Source organism: Eptatretus burgeri, chromosome 4 (genome assembly GCF_056783735.1).
Source record: "Eptatretus burgeri isolate ZD-2024b chromosome 4, Ebu_testis_v1, whole genome shotgun sequence".
Taxonomy (NCBI): Eukaryota; Metazoa; Chordata; class Myxini; order Myxiniformes; family Myxinidae; genus Eptatretus; species Eptatretus burgeri.
Genome location: NC_140964.1, coordinates 27792332 through 27807442, shown reverse-complemented (window position 1 = coordinate 27807442; position 15111 = coordinate 27792332). Strand labels below are relative to the sequence as shown.

General features: G+C 44.5%; 2 protein-coding genes across 10 annotated transcripts in view; both read left to right on the top strand.

Moving 5' to 3' along the window:
* The window catches only part of DNAAF4 (dynein axonemal assembly factor 4), a 65232-nt gene extending 63174 nt beyond the window's left edge, over window positions 1-2058 (top strand). Inside the window, exons 6-8 of one of the 2 annotated variants that reach the window (XR_015057180.1) lie at window positions 696-838; window positions 1659-1759; window positions 1905-2047. Coding sequence is in view for 1 of the 2 variants with exons in the window: in XM_085877237.1 (XP_085733363.1) it covers window positions 696-838; window positions 1659-1763 (248 nt within the window). In the remaining variant the exon portion in view is untranslated. Of the gene's footprint in view, window positions 1-695; window positions 839-1658 lie in introns of both variants that reach the window. The other variant, XM_085877237.1, reaches the window with a different exon arrangement.
* A 4292-nt stretch (window positions 2059-6350) lies between these two features.
* Window positions 6351-15111, top strand: part of CCPG1 (cell cycle progression 1) — a 90131-nt gene continuing 81370 nt past the window's right edge. For 7 of the 8 annotated variants that reach the window (XM_085877234.1, XM_085877233.1, XM_085877232.1 and 4 more), the window contains exons 1-2: window positions 6351-6499; window positions 6595-6720. The gene's annotated coding sequence lies outside the window, so the exon portion shown is untranslated. The remainder of the gene's footprint in view (window positions 6500-6594; window positions 6721-15111) is intronic. The other variant, XM_085877230.1, reaches the window with a different exon arrangement.

Sequence of the window (15111 nt, the reverse complement as noted above, 5' to 3'; positions counted from 1 at the left end):
GCCAACTAACCCCAAAGTTGTCAGGGAATCTGCTTTGCTTGTGAAATAAATTGACTGCAGTCTCCGTTTTCAGTGCTACTCTCTGCATGAATTTCCGAGTATCATCCAGGTTGAGTTCTGACCTACATTGCGATCCAGATGTCATAATGTGGAGTGAAATCGTGAAATTGGAATGTGGAGGTGGAAAACTACAATTTGCATTGGAGGCCAAAGTACAGGCACAGTGGAGGCCTCGATACAAGCACCGTGAAAGCCACAAGGCACAGGCACAGCCAGCATCTGTTTGAGAGATTACAGTAAAATAGGAAACACTATATTGGTGCACTCTGGTGGGGATGATTAGATATTGCATGCAACTGTTTTGGAAGCACAGCTGCGGAAGAAGGATAACTCCGAAGTCAGAATTCCATTTTCAAACATGTATATTTGTACCTTCTGACTCATTCACTTGGTGTTTTTAATTGGCAATGTTACTTGTCCAAAAGAAACCTCTCACTTTTCCATGAGCCTAGATCTTGCATTAAAAAGGTGGATTTCAATCCTGTGTTGCAAAACGCTGTGCCAACATGAATTTTGAAAATGCTGCGTATCATGTTGAACATGGAATTTTATTTTGTGACTTTGCTTCCATGGGTATGTGACATGTGGCTGGTGGGTCAATGACTTTTATATCCATTTATATCTATTTATTGCAGCCCTTCCCCAGAAAAGCCAGATCATATTTGAGCAGAAAGGTTGCACACCCCCACCTCGTCCCACAAGCACAATCTCTATTACGTTCACACCACGAGTGTTCCCAACAGCTCTTCGTGAATCACGAGTTGCCGAGGAAGAGGAGGTTCGAATCGGCTTTTCGCTTTTCTGAAACTTTCCTGACAACAGTGAAACCGTTTTTGCTCTTTAATCTCACAATATTTTTTCATCGCAATTGTCCTTTGCTTTTGTGAACAATGTTTTTGGTTCTTAAGGATGACCTGTGCTTTACCCAAGTAATTGGGGCCTGGCAAAGCACCATCATGGATCCAGCTCTATCCTTGCCCTTTACAAGTAGACTATCAGCTTTCCTGGGTAATCCTTTTTGCTGCTTTGGTAATGGCTCTACGCTGTGCCAAGTGATTTAGAAACATGTCAGCTGATTTTGAAAGGTTCTATCGGGAAGCTGCTTGGGAAAATAACCTCACATAATAGTTCTTCTTGCGTATGGCAGCTTGGCTGCTGGGGAGCCATCATTTTGTTGGGAGCATGACTATGCTACTGATGCTGTACCCCTCTACCAGTACACTGGTGCTCATTTCACCAAACTCAGAAGGATGACAGGCTGAGTCAACACCACCTGGTGTTAATAGAGTGGCTCACAGGGCTCGAACTCAGGACCCTAAGATCCCAAGCCAGCCACTCTAACCACTAAGCCAACACCAACCTTGCATAACAGTAATTCCAATGTTTTCTATATCTCTGTACTCCCATGCAATTCATCTGTGAACCCCAATTATTCCATGCTAAAACTACACTGCATATAAGCCATATCGCACCACATATTTAAACTTTGTTTTGGGTTTAAAAAATATCATTACTCAACTTGTGGAAGGCTTTAAACGTTTGAGTTTGAAGTGTAGCACAGTGGTTAAATGTGCCATCCTTACCTTGTGTTGATGCAGTGGTTGAAAAAGCAGGCAGAAGCACAAAGAATAGAAGACATCAACGACCTTGAACTAAGCAATGATGAAAAAGACCCAAAATGGTTGAAGGAGAAGGGAAAGTAAAATGCTATGATTTTTGCTGTATTTTTGTTTATTCAAACAAAATTGTGAAACTTTCTTACTGTTGGCTCATTGGATTTTCTCAATTCACGAACCATTTTCTGATCGTTTGAACAATACCTTCTCTCCACCTGACCCAACTAGTAAGTTGTTCTCTTCAGGATGTTTCCAGGCCGCCATCAATGCCTACACACTAGCTATCCGATTGAATAACAAGAATCACGTATTGTACTCTAATCGCGCGGCATGCCACCTGAAACTGCGGAACTTCCACAAGGCTATAGAAGACAGTACCAGGGTAAGAAATTGCTTGCTTATGGTGCTGTAAGATCCCCAGGCAGAAAATTTGAACAATTTCGACGAATTGACTTGATGTTATTGCAGGCTGGCAAAATAACCTCGAGGTATGGGCACTTGTTTCTGAGCTATCTAGCTTGGGTTTGAATCCAGCCACAAACTGTCACCCTGGTGTTTTGCGCAGAAGGTGAGGCATCAATGTGGGTGTGCCGTCCGGTGGACGAACATTACACCGGATAACCTGTCAGTTAACACAAGGGGCATTCGTGGACATTAATGATCTCACTGTGTCTTTTATGAAGAGGAGGCGAGTTATCGCCCGCACTCTGAGCAAATTCCATTTCCAAATTTCTTCACCTTCAGTTACTGACTGAAGTTACTGACTGACTACTGAACTTCAACTGAAGTTCAGTAGAGTATCCTACATCAGAGCAGTGACCTTTCCAAGATTGGTTCTAGCCATGGAACGTTTCTTTACTAGTCGTGATGTACCCTGGCACTCTGTAAAGAGTATGGGACTCTAATTATTATTTATTTTTCATTGTAGGCTCTGGACCTGCTTGTCCCTGCAGTGGATGTAAATGCTATTGCTAGGGCCAAGGCGTATGTACGTCGGGGCACGGCCTTTTGTGAACTGCAGCTCTTCGTAGAAGGTAACATCTCGTCATCCATCAACATTCAGTTTCATTACCCGTGCAGATGTAAATGTGAATAGAAAATTCAGAAATGTCAGGTGGCTTAATTTTTCAAACATTCCATCAGTTTATTTTATGGTGCACATGTGCAACATCATTATGGACTCAAACATTATCAGACATCTCATCCCTGTTTAATGAGGCATCTATCTTGCAAGACTAAACACTTATGAGAGATTATGTAATTAATACCAGGCCCAGTTCGAAGTTGTCACAAATCTAGATCTAAATTTAAAGTATCTGAAAGATGTAAACTAATTTGATCATTTTAAATGCTCAAAGGTCACTTTTAATTTGATCACTTTGATCTAGACACGAGTGTGACCACTCCTCATTTTCATAAATGCCAAGGTGAGCCAATGAAAAAAGCCAAGAATTCCCAAGGTTTCGGAAAAGCGATGATAATAGAAAACCTATATGCCAAGAAAACCTATAGAAAACCAAGATGCCAAGGTGAACAACGAATAGCCAAGATCTTGTGAAAAAAGCCAAGGAGTGGTCACACTGCTGGACACCTATATAACTCAATTTTTAAACTATCCACTGTTTTTTTTTTTTGCTCTCACGTCCCTTCTAGGGACACTATTCCATCATACATTTACTACTCTCTGAGTGAAAGACCCTTGCCATACTACCGTGCTAACTCTCCTCTTCTTTACTCTGAAACTGCAGCTCCTGGTCCTGCCCCTTCTGCTGAAAATTTCACATAGCTTTGGTAGTTTCCATTGTGCCAGAATTTCTCGATTTTCAAAACACCTTCATAACTATGTTTTTCTTTGCAAGATTAATTATCTTCAGAATAAAAATAACATATGAATACAGTATTGACCTTTCTTTGGGGAAAGAGTTGTAAGCTTTTAAAAATGAAGCTCATATTTAATTTCGTTTCTGCCATTAAATTCATCAATTTAATGACCAGGTAATCTCACCTGCCACCACACGTTTGTTTTGCATTGCACATTTGCGTAAAAAAATTTTTTTGATGTGAATCTTCTCGAGTAATAATATCCAGTGTCCAAAATGTTGCTTCTTCATATCTGACAGTACGCTGCAATTGTGTTTAGCCTCTTATGCTCATGCTTTATTTAAAGGGGTCCCTTTAGGTATCATTTTCCAGAACAAACGATGCTGTGGCTCATGCACCATAATTAGCCTCATCCCTATGGGGGAGGCCATTGTAATCGGTGTGTGTGTGTGTGTGTGTGTGTGTGTGTGTGTGTGTGTGTGTGTGTGTGTGTGTATGTGTCCATTTGCACACATTTCTACTTTAGAATAGATTGTTCACTGTCACATTTACTGTGATATATATATATATATATATATATATATATATATATATATATATATATATATATATATATATATATATATATATATATATATATATCCTAACGATGCTTTGAATCATTAATTGCTCAGTATTGTTTGTGTGTGTGATAACATTGATCTTGCCTGAAGGACTGTCTTTGCCTGGTGTTGTGACTCAGGAATCCGCAAGGTGGTGGATGAAAGGAAGAGTTTACTTACTCAATAAAGGACGATTCATAAAAGTCTTCCTGTCATTTTTTATTTTATTTGGTGAACCCATTGTGCAAACACAACAATGGATTGTTAAGATTTTCAGTTTACAAGTTGTTTCTTGTTTCCCTCCTCGAAGGTTTGCAAGACTTTGAAGGTGCTCTGAAGCTTGATCGTGGGAATGCCATTTTGCAAGCCGATGCAGATAAAATCCGAAAGTTGATTCAGGGCACGGATAACAGAGTCTAACTTCTGTGTTCATTCATGTGTGGACTCATCACTTTATAAGAATATATTGCGTTATGGATTTCTCATCGTCACTGTCCTTGCTGTGATTTGTTGTTTTGTTTTTTAAGTCGAGCGGTAATGTTTTGAACTAAGCACAAGAAGACTATTTTACAATGTTAGCAACATTAAAATTACCATGTTGTGAACATGTCTCTCTGTGACAAATAGACTGTACTTTCTTACTTTCTTGTACTTTTGCATGAACAATTTGCCCTTGTGTTCTTTCTTACCATAGCATTCTACGCACAGTATTGTCAACATCAATCACCTCCGGTTTCCAAAATGCTGAACACTTTACCTACTTGTTATTATCAAATGAAGTAAAAAGTGAGAGTAGCAGCTTTCTGCGCTGTCACAATCAACATTTCAAATAGGGGTCATTCATTAAAGTTTCAGGGTTGAGGCCTGCATTGAACTTGCAGTGTCACGATGTGTCACGATGAACTTACAGTGTCTCTGAAAATTTGTTTGACTTTGACAAGACATCTCAGGTGTCAGCTCGACGCAGGGTCGCAAGGCTCCATAAACAGATGCTGTGATGCATAACAGCACTACAGCTGCAGAAACATGGGTGCCTGACATAATGTGGGGGAGGAGATCCAATAAGGTTACTGTCTTGCAATTTTGTATTTTAAATAGTTACTTACCATGTATATGTATGCACCACACACGATGAATATATGTGGGCCGAATGTTATGTTTAAGGGAGCTTATCTTTCGGAAGTCCTGTAAGGATCATGCAGAGGTAGGAAGTACACTTTCCTTTGCAGTGTCTACTCTGGATTTGATTCTCGACTGATCTATAAACGATCCAATTGGTGCTTCGCAAGCAGAGTGGTGCATCACAAAGTGTGTCGTCCTTCATATGAACAATAAGCTGGGAATCCTGTTTGTTACCATTAGATGGTGGAGGGCAGAGACTAAAGATCCCCACTTTGTTATCTAACAGAGTCGTAGTCATCATTCATATGCAGCTCGTCGCTGCTGGTTTGCATCAGTTCTCACAGGGGTGCTGATGTGGTGCCTCTTGTAGGTTAAAGCAGGAATTTAGACTCTGGCCATGGTGCCGATGCTGATAGTTCGCCGACTCTGAGCGATGGACATGGTGGGATCGGTAATATTCACCAACTAATGCTAGCACCGTGGCATGGGACGTCCGGTTTAGGCCCTATCGTCTATCCGAGGGAGGGAATGACAGTTTAAAGCTGTGTCGGGATTCTAACCAAGGATAGACAGCTCAGAGGCGATTGTGCATACTTCTTGGCCATCCTGCCAACCCATTCAACAGCCAGTGAGTTATTGTCTGTGCGTTGACGAAATTCCACCTTTCTACTCTGGCCACCGCCGAGGCAGCACTGAACTTGCCTTCGGACAGAACACGGCAAGACACGTTTATTGGGTTATTTTCACTTCTGAGCGGACGAGTTGAGGGTTCGACTAGTGGCAGAATGGACTGCCATTTAACGTGGTGCCAAGAGTGGTTGTGCGTCGAAGAATGTGCCATCCTTCGGGGAGACGTACAACTTGTCTGTCCTGTCTGCAATGTGTCTGTTAATGGGTCCACTGTACATGGTGTGTTAATTGGGATGGTACATTTGGGATCATTATCTGAAAGCAGACCCAGTGGCTGGTGGTGAATGATAAAACACCTTCAGGAACGAAATTAATAAATATACCTTGTAATGGCCTGAGCTACAGGCTCGTGTTCTTGTTTGGCTCGATATCGAATAAATAATGTGAATCATTTTAACGCAGGTTCTTGGTCACGCTGTGCAGTGTTTGGTTTTCCTCCATACGTTCTCGCTCTCCTCCTTCTGGTTTGTGAAAAACGTATGCAAATCTTGCGCGATGACGTCATGTACGTAATTACGTTCGATTCGCGGTGACGCGCAATGGTTGCGTCACACGCATCTGATTCACAACAACAACAAAGCGTGTGCGGTAAGTCGGGTGTGCTCCCTTCGTTGTGTTGTTATTGAGAACGGATTTTTTTTTTCGTGTGTTTCAGCTCGTTGGGTTATCTGCTTTCGTTGCAGTGTGTTTAATGGTTCTACCGAGTCATCGAGCCGGATTTGTGTGGCGAGGTACTTAGGACTAGGACGTTGTCGGGAGCTTTGTGCTCAATCCTGCGCCTGGTTCCAGTGTAGTCCGTGGCCTGCAAGGTAGGCCTTGTATTTATGTGACCCTCACCCCCCCCCCCCCAACTTCCTTTATTGACCTATTCTGGTGATTGCCTCTTTTTTTAACTTTTGTTGTAATTGAGGATTTCTTTCGACTTTTGTCAAATAAAACAAATTCTACATTTTAATAATATTTTATATTGTGCTTTGCACGGATGTGGGCAAAAAAAGTTCATTCGTTTTTAACGTCGAATGGAAGGTGAACAGATTCTGATATATTTTACCAGGGAGATCGACGTGGAATATGTGTCCTTAAATAAAGCACAGAGAGTTAATGTGATTTCCTCAGAATAGTAAATGGGGAGGAATGGCGGGGAGAGGGAAGGGGAGGAGAGGCGGGGGAAGGGGAGGGGAGGAGAGGCGGGGAAGGGGAGGGGAGGAGAGGCGGGGGAAGGGGAGGGGAGGAGAGGCGGGGGAAGGGGAGGGGAGGAGAGGCGGGGGAAGGGGAGGGAGGAGAGGCGGGGAAGGGGAGGGGAGGAGAGGCGGGGAAGGAGGAGGGGAAGGGAGGGAGGGGAGGAGGAGAGGGAAGGGGAGGGGAGGAGAGGCGGGGGAAAGGGAGGGAGGGGAGGAGAGGCGGGGGAAGGGAGGGAGGGGAGGAGAGAGGCGGGGAAGGGGAGGGAGGAGAGGCGAGGGGAGAGGGAAGGGGAGGGAGGAGAGGCGGGGAGAGGGAAGGGGAGGGAAGGGGAGGGGAGGAGGGAAGGGAAGGGGGAGGAGGGAGGAGGGAAGGGAGGGAGGAGGGAGGGAAGGGGAGGGGAGGAGGGAGGGAAGGGGAGGGGAGGAGAGGCGGGGGAGGGGAGAGAGGCGGGGGGAGGAGGAGGAGAGGCGGGGAGAGGGAAGGAGGAGGAGGCGGGGAGAGGGAAGGGGAGGAGAGGCGGGGAGAGGGAAGGGGAGGAGAGGCGGGGAGAAGGGAAGGGGGAGGGAGGCGGGGAGAGGGAAGAGGGGAGGGAGAGGTGGGGGGAGGGAGGAGAGGCGGGGAGAGGGAAGGGGAGGAGAAGCGAGGGGAGAGGAAGGGAGGGGGAGAGGGAGGAGGAAGAGAAGGGAGGGAGGGCGGGGAGAAGGGAAGGGGAGGAGAGGCGGGGAGAGGGAAGGGGAGGGGAGGCGGGGAGAGGGAAGGGGAGGAGAGGCGGGGAGAGGGAAGGGGAGGGGAGGCGGGGGAGAGGGAAGGGGAGGAGAGGAGAGGCGGGGAGAGGGAAGGGGAGGGAGGAGAGGCGGGGAGAGGGAAGGGGAGGGAGGAGAGGCGGGGAGAGGGAAGGGGAGAGGAGGAGAGGCGGGGAGAGGGAAGGGAAGGGAAGGGAGGAGGAGGGAGGAGAGGCGGGAGAGGGAAGGAAGGGGAGGGAGGAGAGGCGGGGAGAGGGAAGGAAGGGAAGGGAGGGGAGGAGAGGCGGGGAGAGGGAAGGGAAGGGGAAGGGGAGGGAGGGAGAGGCGGGGAGAGGGAAGGGAAGGGGAGGGAGGAGAGGCGGGGAGAGGGAAGGGAAGGGGAGGGGAGGAGAGGCGGGGAGAGAGGGAAGGGGAGGGGAGGGAGAGGCGAGGGGAGGGAGAGGCGGGGAGAGGGAAGGAGGAGGAGAAAGGCGGGGAGAGGGAAGGGAAGGAAGGGGATGGGATGGGAGGAGAGGGAAGGGGAGGAGAGGGGAAGGGAAGGGAAGGGGAGGGAGGAGAGGGAGGAGAGGGGAGGAGAAAAGGGAGGGAGGAGAGGGAGGAAGAGGGGAGGGGAAAGGGGAGGGAGGAAGAGGGGAGGGAGAGGGAGGGGAGGAGAGGAGGAGAGGGGAGGAGAGGGAGGGAGAGAGGGAGAGGGGAGGAGAGGCGGGGAGAGGGAAGGGGAGGGAGGAGAGGCGGGGAGAGGGAAGGGGAGGGGAGGAGAGGCGGGGAGAGGGAAGGGGAGGGAGGGAGAGGCGGGGAGGGAGGAGAGGCGGGGAGAGAGGAAGGGAGGGGAGGAGAGGCGGGGAGAGGGAAGGGGAGGGGAGGAGAGGCGGGGAGAGGGAAGGGGAGGAGGGAGGCGAGGGGAGGGAGGAGAGGCGGGGAGAGGGAAGGGGAGGGAGGAGAGGCGGGGAGAGGGAAGGGAGGGAGGAGAGGCGGGGAGAGGGAAGGGAAGGAAGGGAGGAGAGGCGGGGAGAGGGAAGGGAAGGGGAGGAGAGGCGGGGAGAGGAAGGCGGGGAGAGGGAAGGGGAGGGAAGGAGGAGAGGCGGGGAGAGGGAAGGGGAGGAGAGGCGGGGAGAGGGAAGGGGGGAGAGGGAAGGGGAGGAGAGGCGGGGAGAGGGAAGGGGAGGAGAGGCGGGGAGAGGGAAGGGAGGAGAGGCGGGGAGAGGGAAGGGGAGGAGAGGCGGGGAGAGGGAAGGGGAGGAGAGAGGCGGGGAGAGGGAAGGGGAGGAGAGGCGGGGAGAGGGAAGGGGAGGAGAGGCGGGGAGAGGGAAGGGGAGGAGAGGCGGGGAGAGGGAAGGGAGGAGAGGCGGGGAGAGGGAAGGAGGAGAGGCGGGGAGAGGGAAGGGGAGGAGAGGCGGGGAGAGGGAAGGGAAGGGGAGCGAAGGGGGAAGGGGAGGGCAGGGAAAAGTTGATTGAAGGGAAGGGGAGGAGAGGCGGGGAGAGGGAAGGGGAGGGAAGGGGAGGAGGAGGGAAGTCAAGAAAAGGGGAGGGAAGAGGGAAGAGGGAGGAAGAGGAAGAGGAAGAGGAAGCGGGAAAGGAATTTTCTCATCGTAAATGTGTATCTTATAACGTCACTGTTGGTGTGAAGAGGGGAGGTGGGGTATTACAAGTCCGAACCAGGACAGCACTCGGAGCGCATAGTCTCACCCCATGTACTCGTTCTGGACAGAAATACCATCGTTAATTGAACACGCCACTGTTATGGCCCGTGTTCCCGTATCATCCATGCACTCTAGTTTGTCACATGCATTCCCATTATCTGTACCTTTATTGATTCGGAAATTTAATGACTAGTTTTGTACACATTTGGGCTAATTGTGTCAATGAAGGTGAATAATAATAAAATAAAAAATTCAAACGATATTCTCCATGGCTAATCGATCATGTGTATTAAATTTTGCATTGATCTGTTAAGTTGTTCTGGAGAAGAAGACTATATATATATATATATATATATATATATATATATATATATATATATATATATATATATATATATATATATATATATATATATATATATATATATATATATATATATATATATATATATATATATATATATATATATATAGCCTGGTGTTGGCGCAGTGGTTAGGGCAGCGGCTTGGGATCCAAAAGGTCCTGAGTTCAAGCCCCGTTGGGCCACTGAATTAATACACCAGGGGGTTGACTCAGCCTGTCATCCTTCTGAGGTCGGCGAAATGAGTACCAGTATATGTCACTGGTATCGTGATATTTTGAAACTAATATTATCAAATGAAAATTCCATATCTATAGTAACAAAACCAATAGTAAAATCCATGGGACCTTTTAAAAACAAAGAATAAAACAGGTCCAAAGTTGTCTTGTTTTACAGATAATGTACATATGGATGTACATATAATGTTCAGGTATATGTACATGGTCTGCCTCTGTCACCAATTTCCATCACTTGCTACAGAAGTCTACTATATTCCATTGCTGATTGAAGAGTAAAGTACTTTCACTAAATGTCTTATCTGTTTTTGGGCCATCCATCCTAAAAATCTGTTTGTTTCCTTTAACCCCATGCTGTTTTGAAAGTGGCCGAGATAGGTAGAAAAATGTTTTCTTGATGTCAATCTTTTATTTTCCTGAAAAGTTTGAAGAAAATCCATGAAATATTTAGATACAATTTATGTAACTATTGGGGAGGATGGTTTATAAGAAACAGACAGTATTTTTAGGATGGTCCATGGGGATCTGTCCACATTTTTTCTATGCTAAACGTTTGATGTACGTCTTGGCATCTTCATAATCTTTCTTTTGGAAGATCAGCTGGCATCGATTGTTGATAACCGTTGGCGGATGCATCTTGCACAGAACTGTTGAAATTGGGTGTTCTTCGATCTCTGGTGTACTGGGCCAAATGAATAATTCCTTTCCACACAAATGAAGGAATGAAACCTTGACAGCCTCTCCATTCTCCAGAATTCAGTGATGCTATACTGGTCAGCGAGTGAGCTCTTCGTGGCAGAAATGGGCCACAAATACCATGATTTCTGTTGTAGAAAATGCACGATCTATATGCCATGGCTGAGTGATGTCCCCTGAAACGAAAAGATGCATTTACTGTCGAGCAAAAGTATGTGTTTGGAGAAGAAGGCCTAAACTTTTATTGGTGCATGAATAAAAGGATTTTTTCTATAAGATTTTATTTGGCCTATGTTTTTCAGAATGGAATGAACAGCAGGAAGCAATGTTCAAATCACCCCATTTTTCTACTGGCTTTCATTCAACAAACCAAAATGTAAATAAAATAAAAAAGAAACCAATGTCACAGGGTGACCCGTATCTTGCCAAAAGGTGACCACGTGTGACTTCTTTAAGGTCACACTGAGGTGAACAGAGCTGCTATCCACCAGGAGCGACTCCTTGAGGAATATCTGCCTACGAGAGATTCCGATGAGAATCGTTCTACAGAGTAACCATAAAAAATATGCTTTTGCCTCATAATGTCACCAAATGACGTCATAATGTCTCAAGCTTGACATATCTAGAAAGCACTCATCGAGGTGTTCAATTTGAGGTACTACACGATATGGTTCCTAAAACTTGAAAATTTGACCTTGGGGTCAAATATGTTTGACCTGAGGCGCCAACCATGAAGGTCAAGGCCAATCGCCACCAAAAATTAATTAGCTGAGCGCCAGACCATGAACTATATTCCCATGAAGTTTGAAGACTATCCGATCAAAATTACTCAAAAAATAAGGGTTTCGTCGACTCCCCTGATTTGCGACAAAGTGACCTTGACCTTTGACCTTGACCTTCAAAATTTTATGTGCTGAAAGGGACCTCTATAGGCCTCTGATATGCGAAGTTACAAAAATTTCCAATGATAACTGTGCTCTGCAGAGTGATTTATACGTGATTACAGACCAAAAAAAAAACAAAAAAACAAAAACAAAAGAAATGAAGGTCAAGGCCAATCGCCACCAAAAATTAATCAGCTGAGCGCCAGACCATGAACTATATTCCCATGAAGTTTGAAGACGATCCGATCAAAATTACTCAAAAAATAAGGGTTTCGTCGACTCCCCTGATTTGCGCCAAAGTGACCTTGACCTTTGACCTTGACCTTCAAAATTTTGTGCGCTGAAAGGGACCTCGATAGGCCTCTGATATGCGAAGTTACAAAAATTTCCGATGATAACTGTGCTCTGCAGAATTTTTTATACGTGATTACAGACAAAAAAAAACAAAAAAAAAAACATACAAGCTGATTAACATATCTTGCAAAACTTCGTTTTGGCAAGATAATAAATCAACTTAACATTAATTAGATTCAGCCATGCTATCCCTGACACAATGGCATTAGTATGACCTACATATTCATAATGCCTAATGATAGAACTATGTTGATTTCACATAGGAACAGACAGTAAACACATGGTATCTTGGATTGAATTGATGCTAGATTTCAAAACTGCTAATCCCAGATAACCTTTGACTTATTTATAAGCAGACAAATGTGGGAAATTGTAACTTACCAGGTATGATATATCAGGATTGGGGGGGATATAAATTCAGCTTTCTTTTTTTACATGTTCTTTCATCTTGCCAAGACAAAGAAAAGGAAATTACAAATGGCATGATGGGAAAAAAAAGTCATGTAAGGCAGCAAATACAAATGAAAGAAATCACCTTGCATCTCATAATTACGTGGTTTCAAGATAAAGAATGTTTACAAAAGACAAAATTTGCTCAAAACAGCATTTATTTCGTAATACATACATATTTTACAGATTCAAATAGAATCAGAAATGGAATATAGTGGACTTCTTTAGCAAGTGATGGAAATTGGTGATAGAGGCAGACCATGTACATGTCGTGTACATCGCAACGTTACTTATCTGTCAAACAAGGCAACTTTGGACCTGTTTTACTCTTTGTTTTTAAAAGGTCCCATGGATTTTACTATTGGTTTTGTTAGTGTAGATATGGAACTTTCATTTGATAATATTAGGATGGGAGTGGGTGTGGCTCGAAAAAGGGCTTCGTATAGCCCAAAGTGGTCTTGAGACCCCCTGTACTGCCAATATCACCAAGGTCCCATGAATGTTTTACTTTCAGAGGATAGTACAGTGTTTGTACTTTCTTATGCACTAATAAAATCCATGGGACCTTGATGGTTATTAAAAATATGGCCAGAGAAAGTCTGAAGTGAATGTTTGCCGAAAGGGATTATAGGTGGCACCACTATCCAGAACCATCCAGATCATAGATTTTTGTAACCACCCATAAATTTTTGTACAAAATATTTCAGTACCCAAACCATATAATAAGTTTGTAAAGGAATTTCCTTGGGCAACTGATGGTTATTCTAAATAATTCACTTTGAAAATGGAAAAAAAATTCAAGGGTGTCAAAATCTCCAAACTTTGGGTGTGGCCCAAACGGCGACGAATGGGTCAATCGCATCAAAAATTTGGCTGAGTTTTAGATCATACACAACCTTGGATAAAAATTTGAAAAATATCTGTAGACTTCAATATTCATGGGTGGGCCTATCTTATAAAAATTCACTCCTAAAGATTTCCTTTGGAAATTGAAAACAAAACAAAGCCAAGTGCAGACCTTTCAAAAGAGCTAGCACAGACATCAAAGGTTTTAGTGACTCCTCTGCTGTCGGAAGGTATGTTATCAAAAGTGGTCTCCATTGATGAGTTGCTTTCAAAAAGCCCTTTCTGTATCAGGGTAACAAAACCAATATATTTATGCCCAAGAACATCACAATTGGGATTTTAATCAGTGGGGAAAGGTTCTTTGGAGTGATGAGGCAAAGTTTGAAATTTTTGGAACAGAGAAGGCAGTTTGTCAGTGTGGTTGATGAGAAGTACAAGGATGTGGGTCAATAGCTGACTGAAGCATGGTGGAGCCTCTGTTCAGGTTTGTGGATGTATCTCTGCTGCTGATATTGGAGATTTGGTGAGAATTGAAAGAACAATGAACACTCACAAGTACATGCTCAATCGTAATCTACCATTGTATCCTATCAGGTGAAATAGATTATGCAGGTGCACGAAAACTACAAAAGGAATTTAACCAGCATCAAGCATGTGGATCAGATGAAATACCAGTACATATGATGAAAGAATGTGCTGAATAATTAGCACCAGCAATTACTTGGATCTACAATCAGTTAATAAAAGAAGGGAAACTCCCAGCAGATTGGTTAACTGCTCACATTTGCCATGTCTTTAGAAAAGGAAACCCATCACTCCCTGCTGACTACAGACCGATCTCACATTGGTCTCTTGAAACATTTTGGAGCACATAATTTTCCGTAATATTATGGCCTCTGTAGAGGAACATGAAATCCCGAAAGCTCTCGTACGAGCCTCGATTATTGTCTACAAAAAAAAAGCATATCGGCGTGGCTTTTTAAAAGTCCAATTTGTGAACACTGTGGAAGAGATTGTGCATTACCCTAACCAAGAAGTAAAAACCCAGAGCACAGATACTAGATTTTATTAAAGCATTTAATTCTGTGGCACATCAAAAACTTTGGAGTAAAATCAACCACTACGGCATAAGAGGTAAAACTTTGTGGTGGATAGAAACCTGGCTAATCGATACCAGTTACATCAAGGACCAGTCTCGGCCCTTTTTTGTGTCTGATTTACATCAATGACTTTGGGGAGAGAATCGAGGCAAAGGACCAAGATAAAGCTCTTTGCTGATTAATTATTGCCTTTTGTACCATCCCATTCGTGGGCAGGAAGATCAAGTGAAGTTGCAGAAGGATCTTGACGCATTGAGGGATTTCTCCCACTGATGGCAAATGACTTTCAACCCGTCAGGTGCGCATAATGTATGCAACAAGATGCAGACAATCCACAGATTTAATGTACTGCATGATGAGGGTAAATCTTACATCGTCCAGTGGAGCCGTTACCTTGGTGTCAACCTGTCAAGCAACATGACATGGACTCATCATGTGAACCTTGTTTTGAATGATGCAAACAAAATCCTGGTATTCGTTTGGAGAAACTTAACCAAATGTGACATAATGTTAAGATAGCTGCATACAAGGCATTGGTGCGTCCCAAACTTGAGTACGCAGCATCAGTCTCGTATCCCCACCAAGCCTACGTTGTAAATGAATTGGAAATGGTACAAAGACACGTCTACCTTGTAAATGAACTGGCAGCACAATTTGTCTCTATTTGAATTTGTCTCTATTTGACAGCACAATTTGAAGTTGTTGTT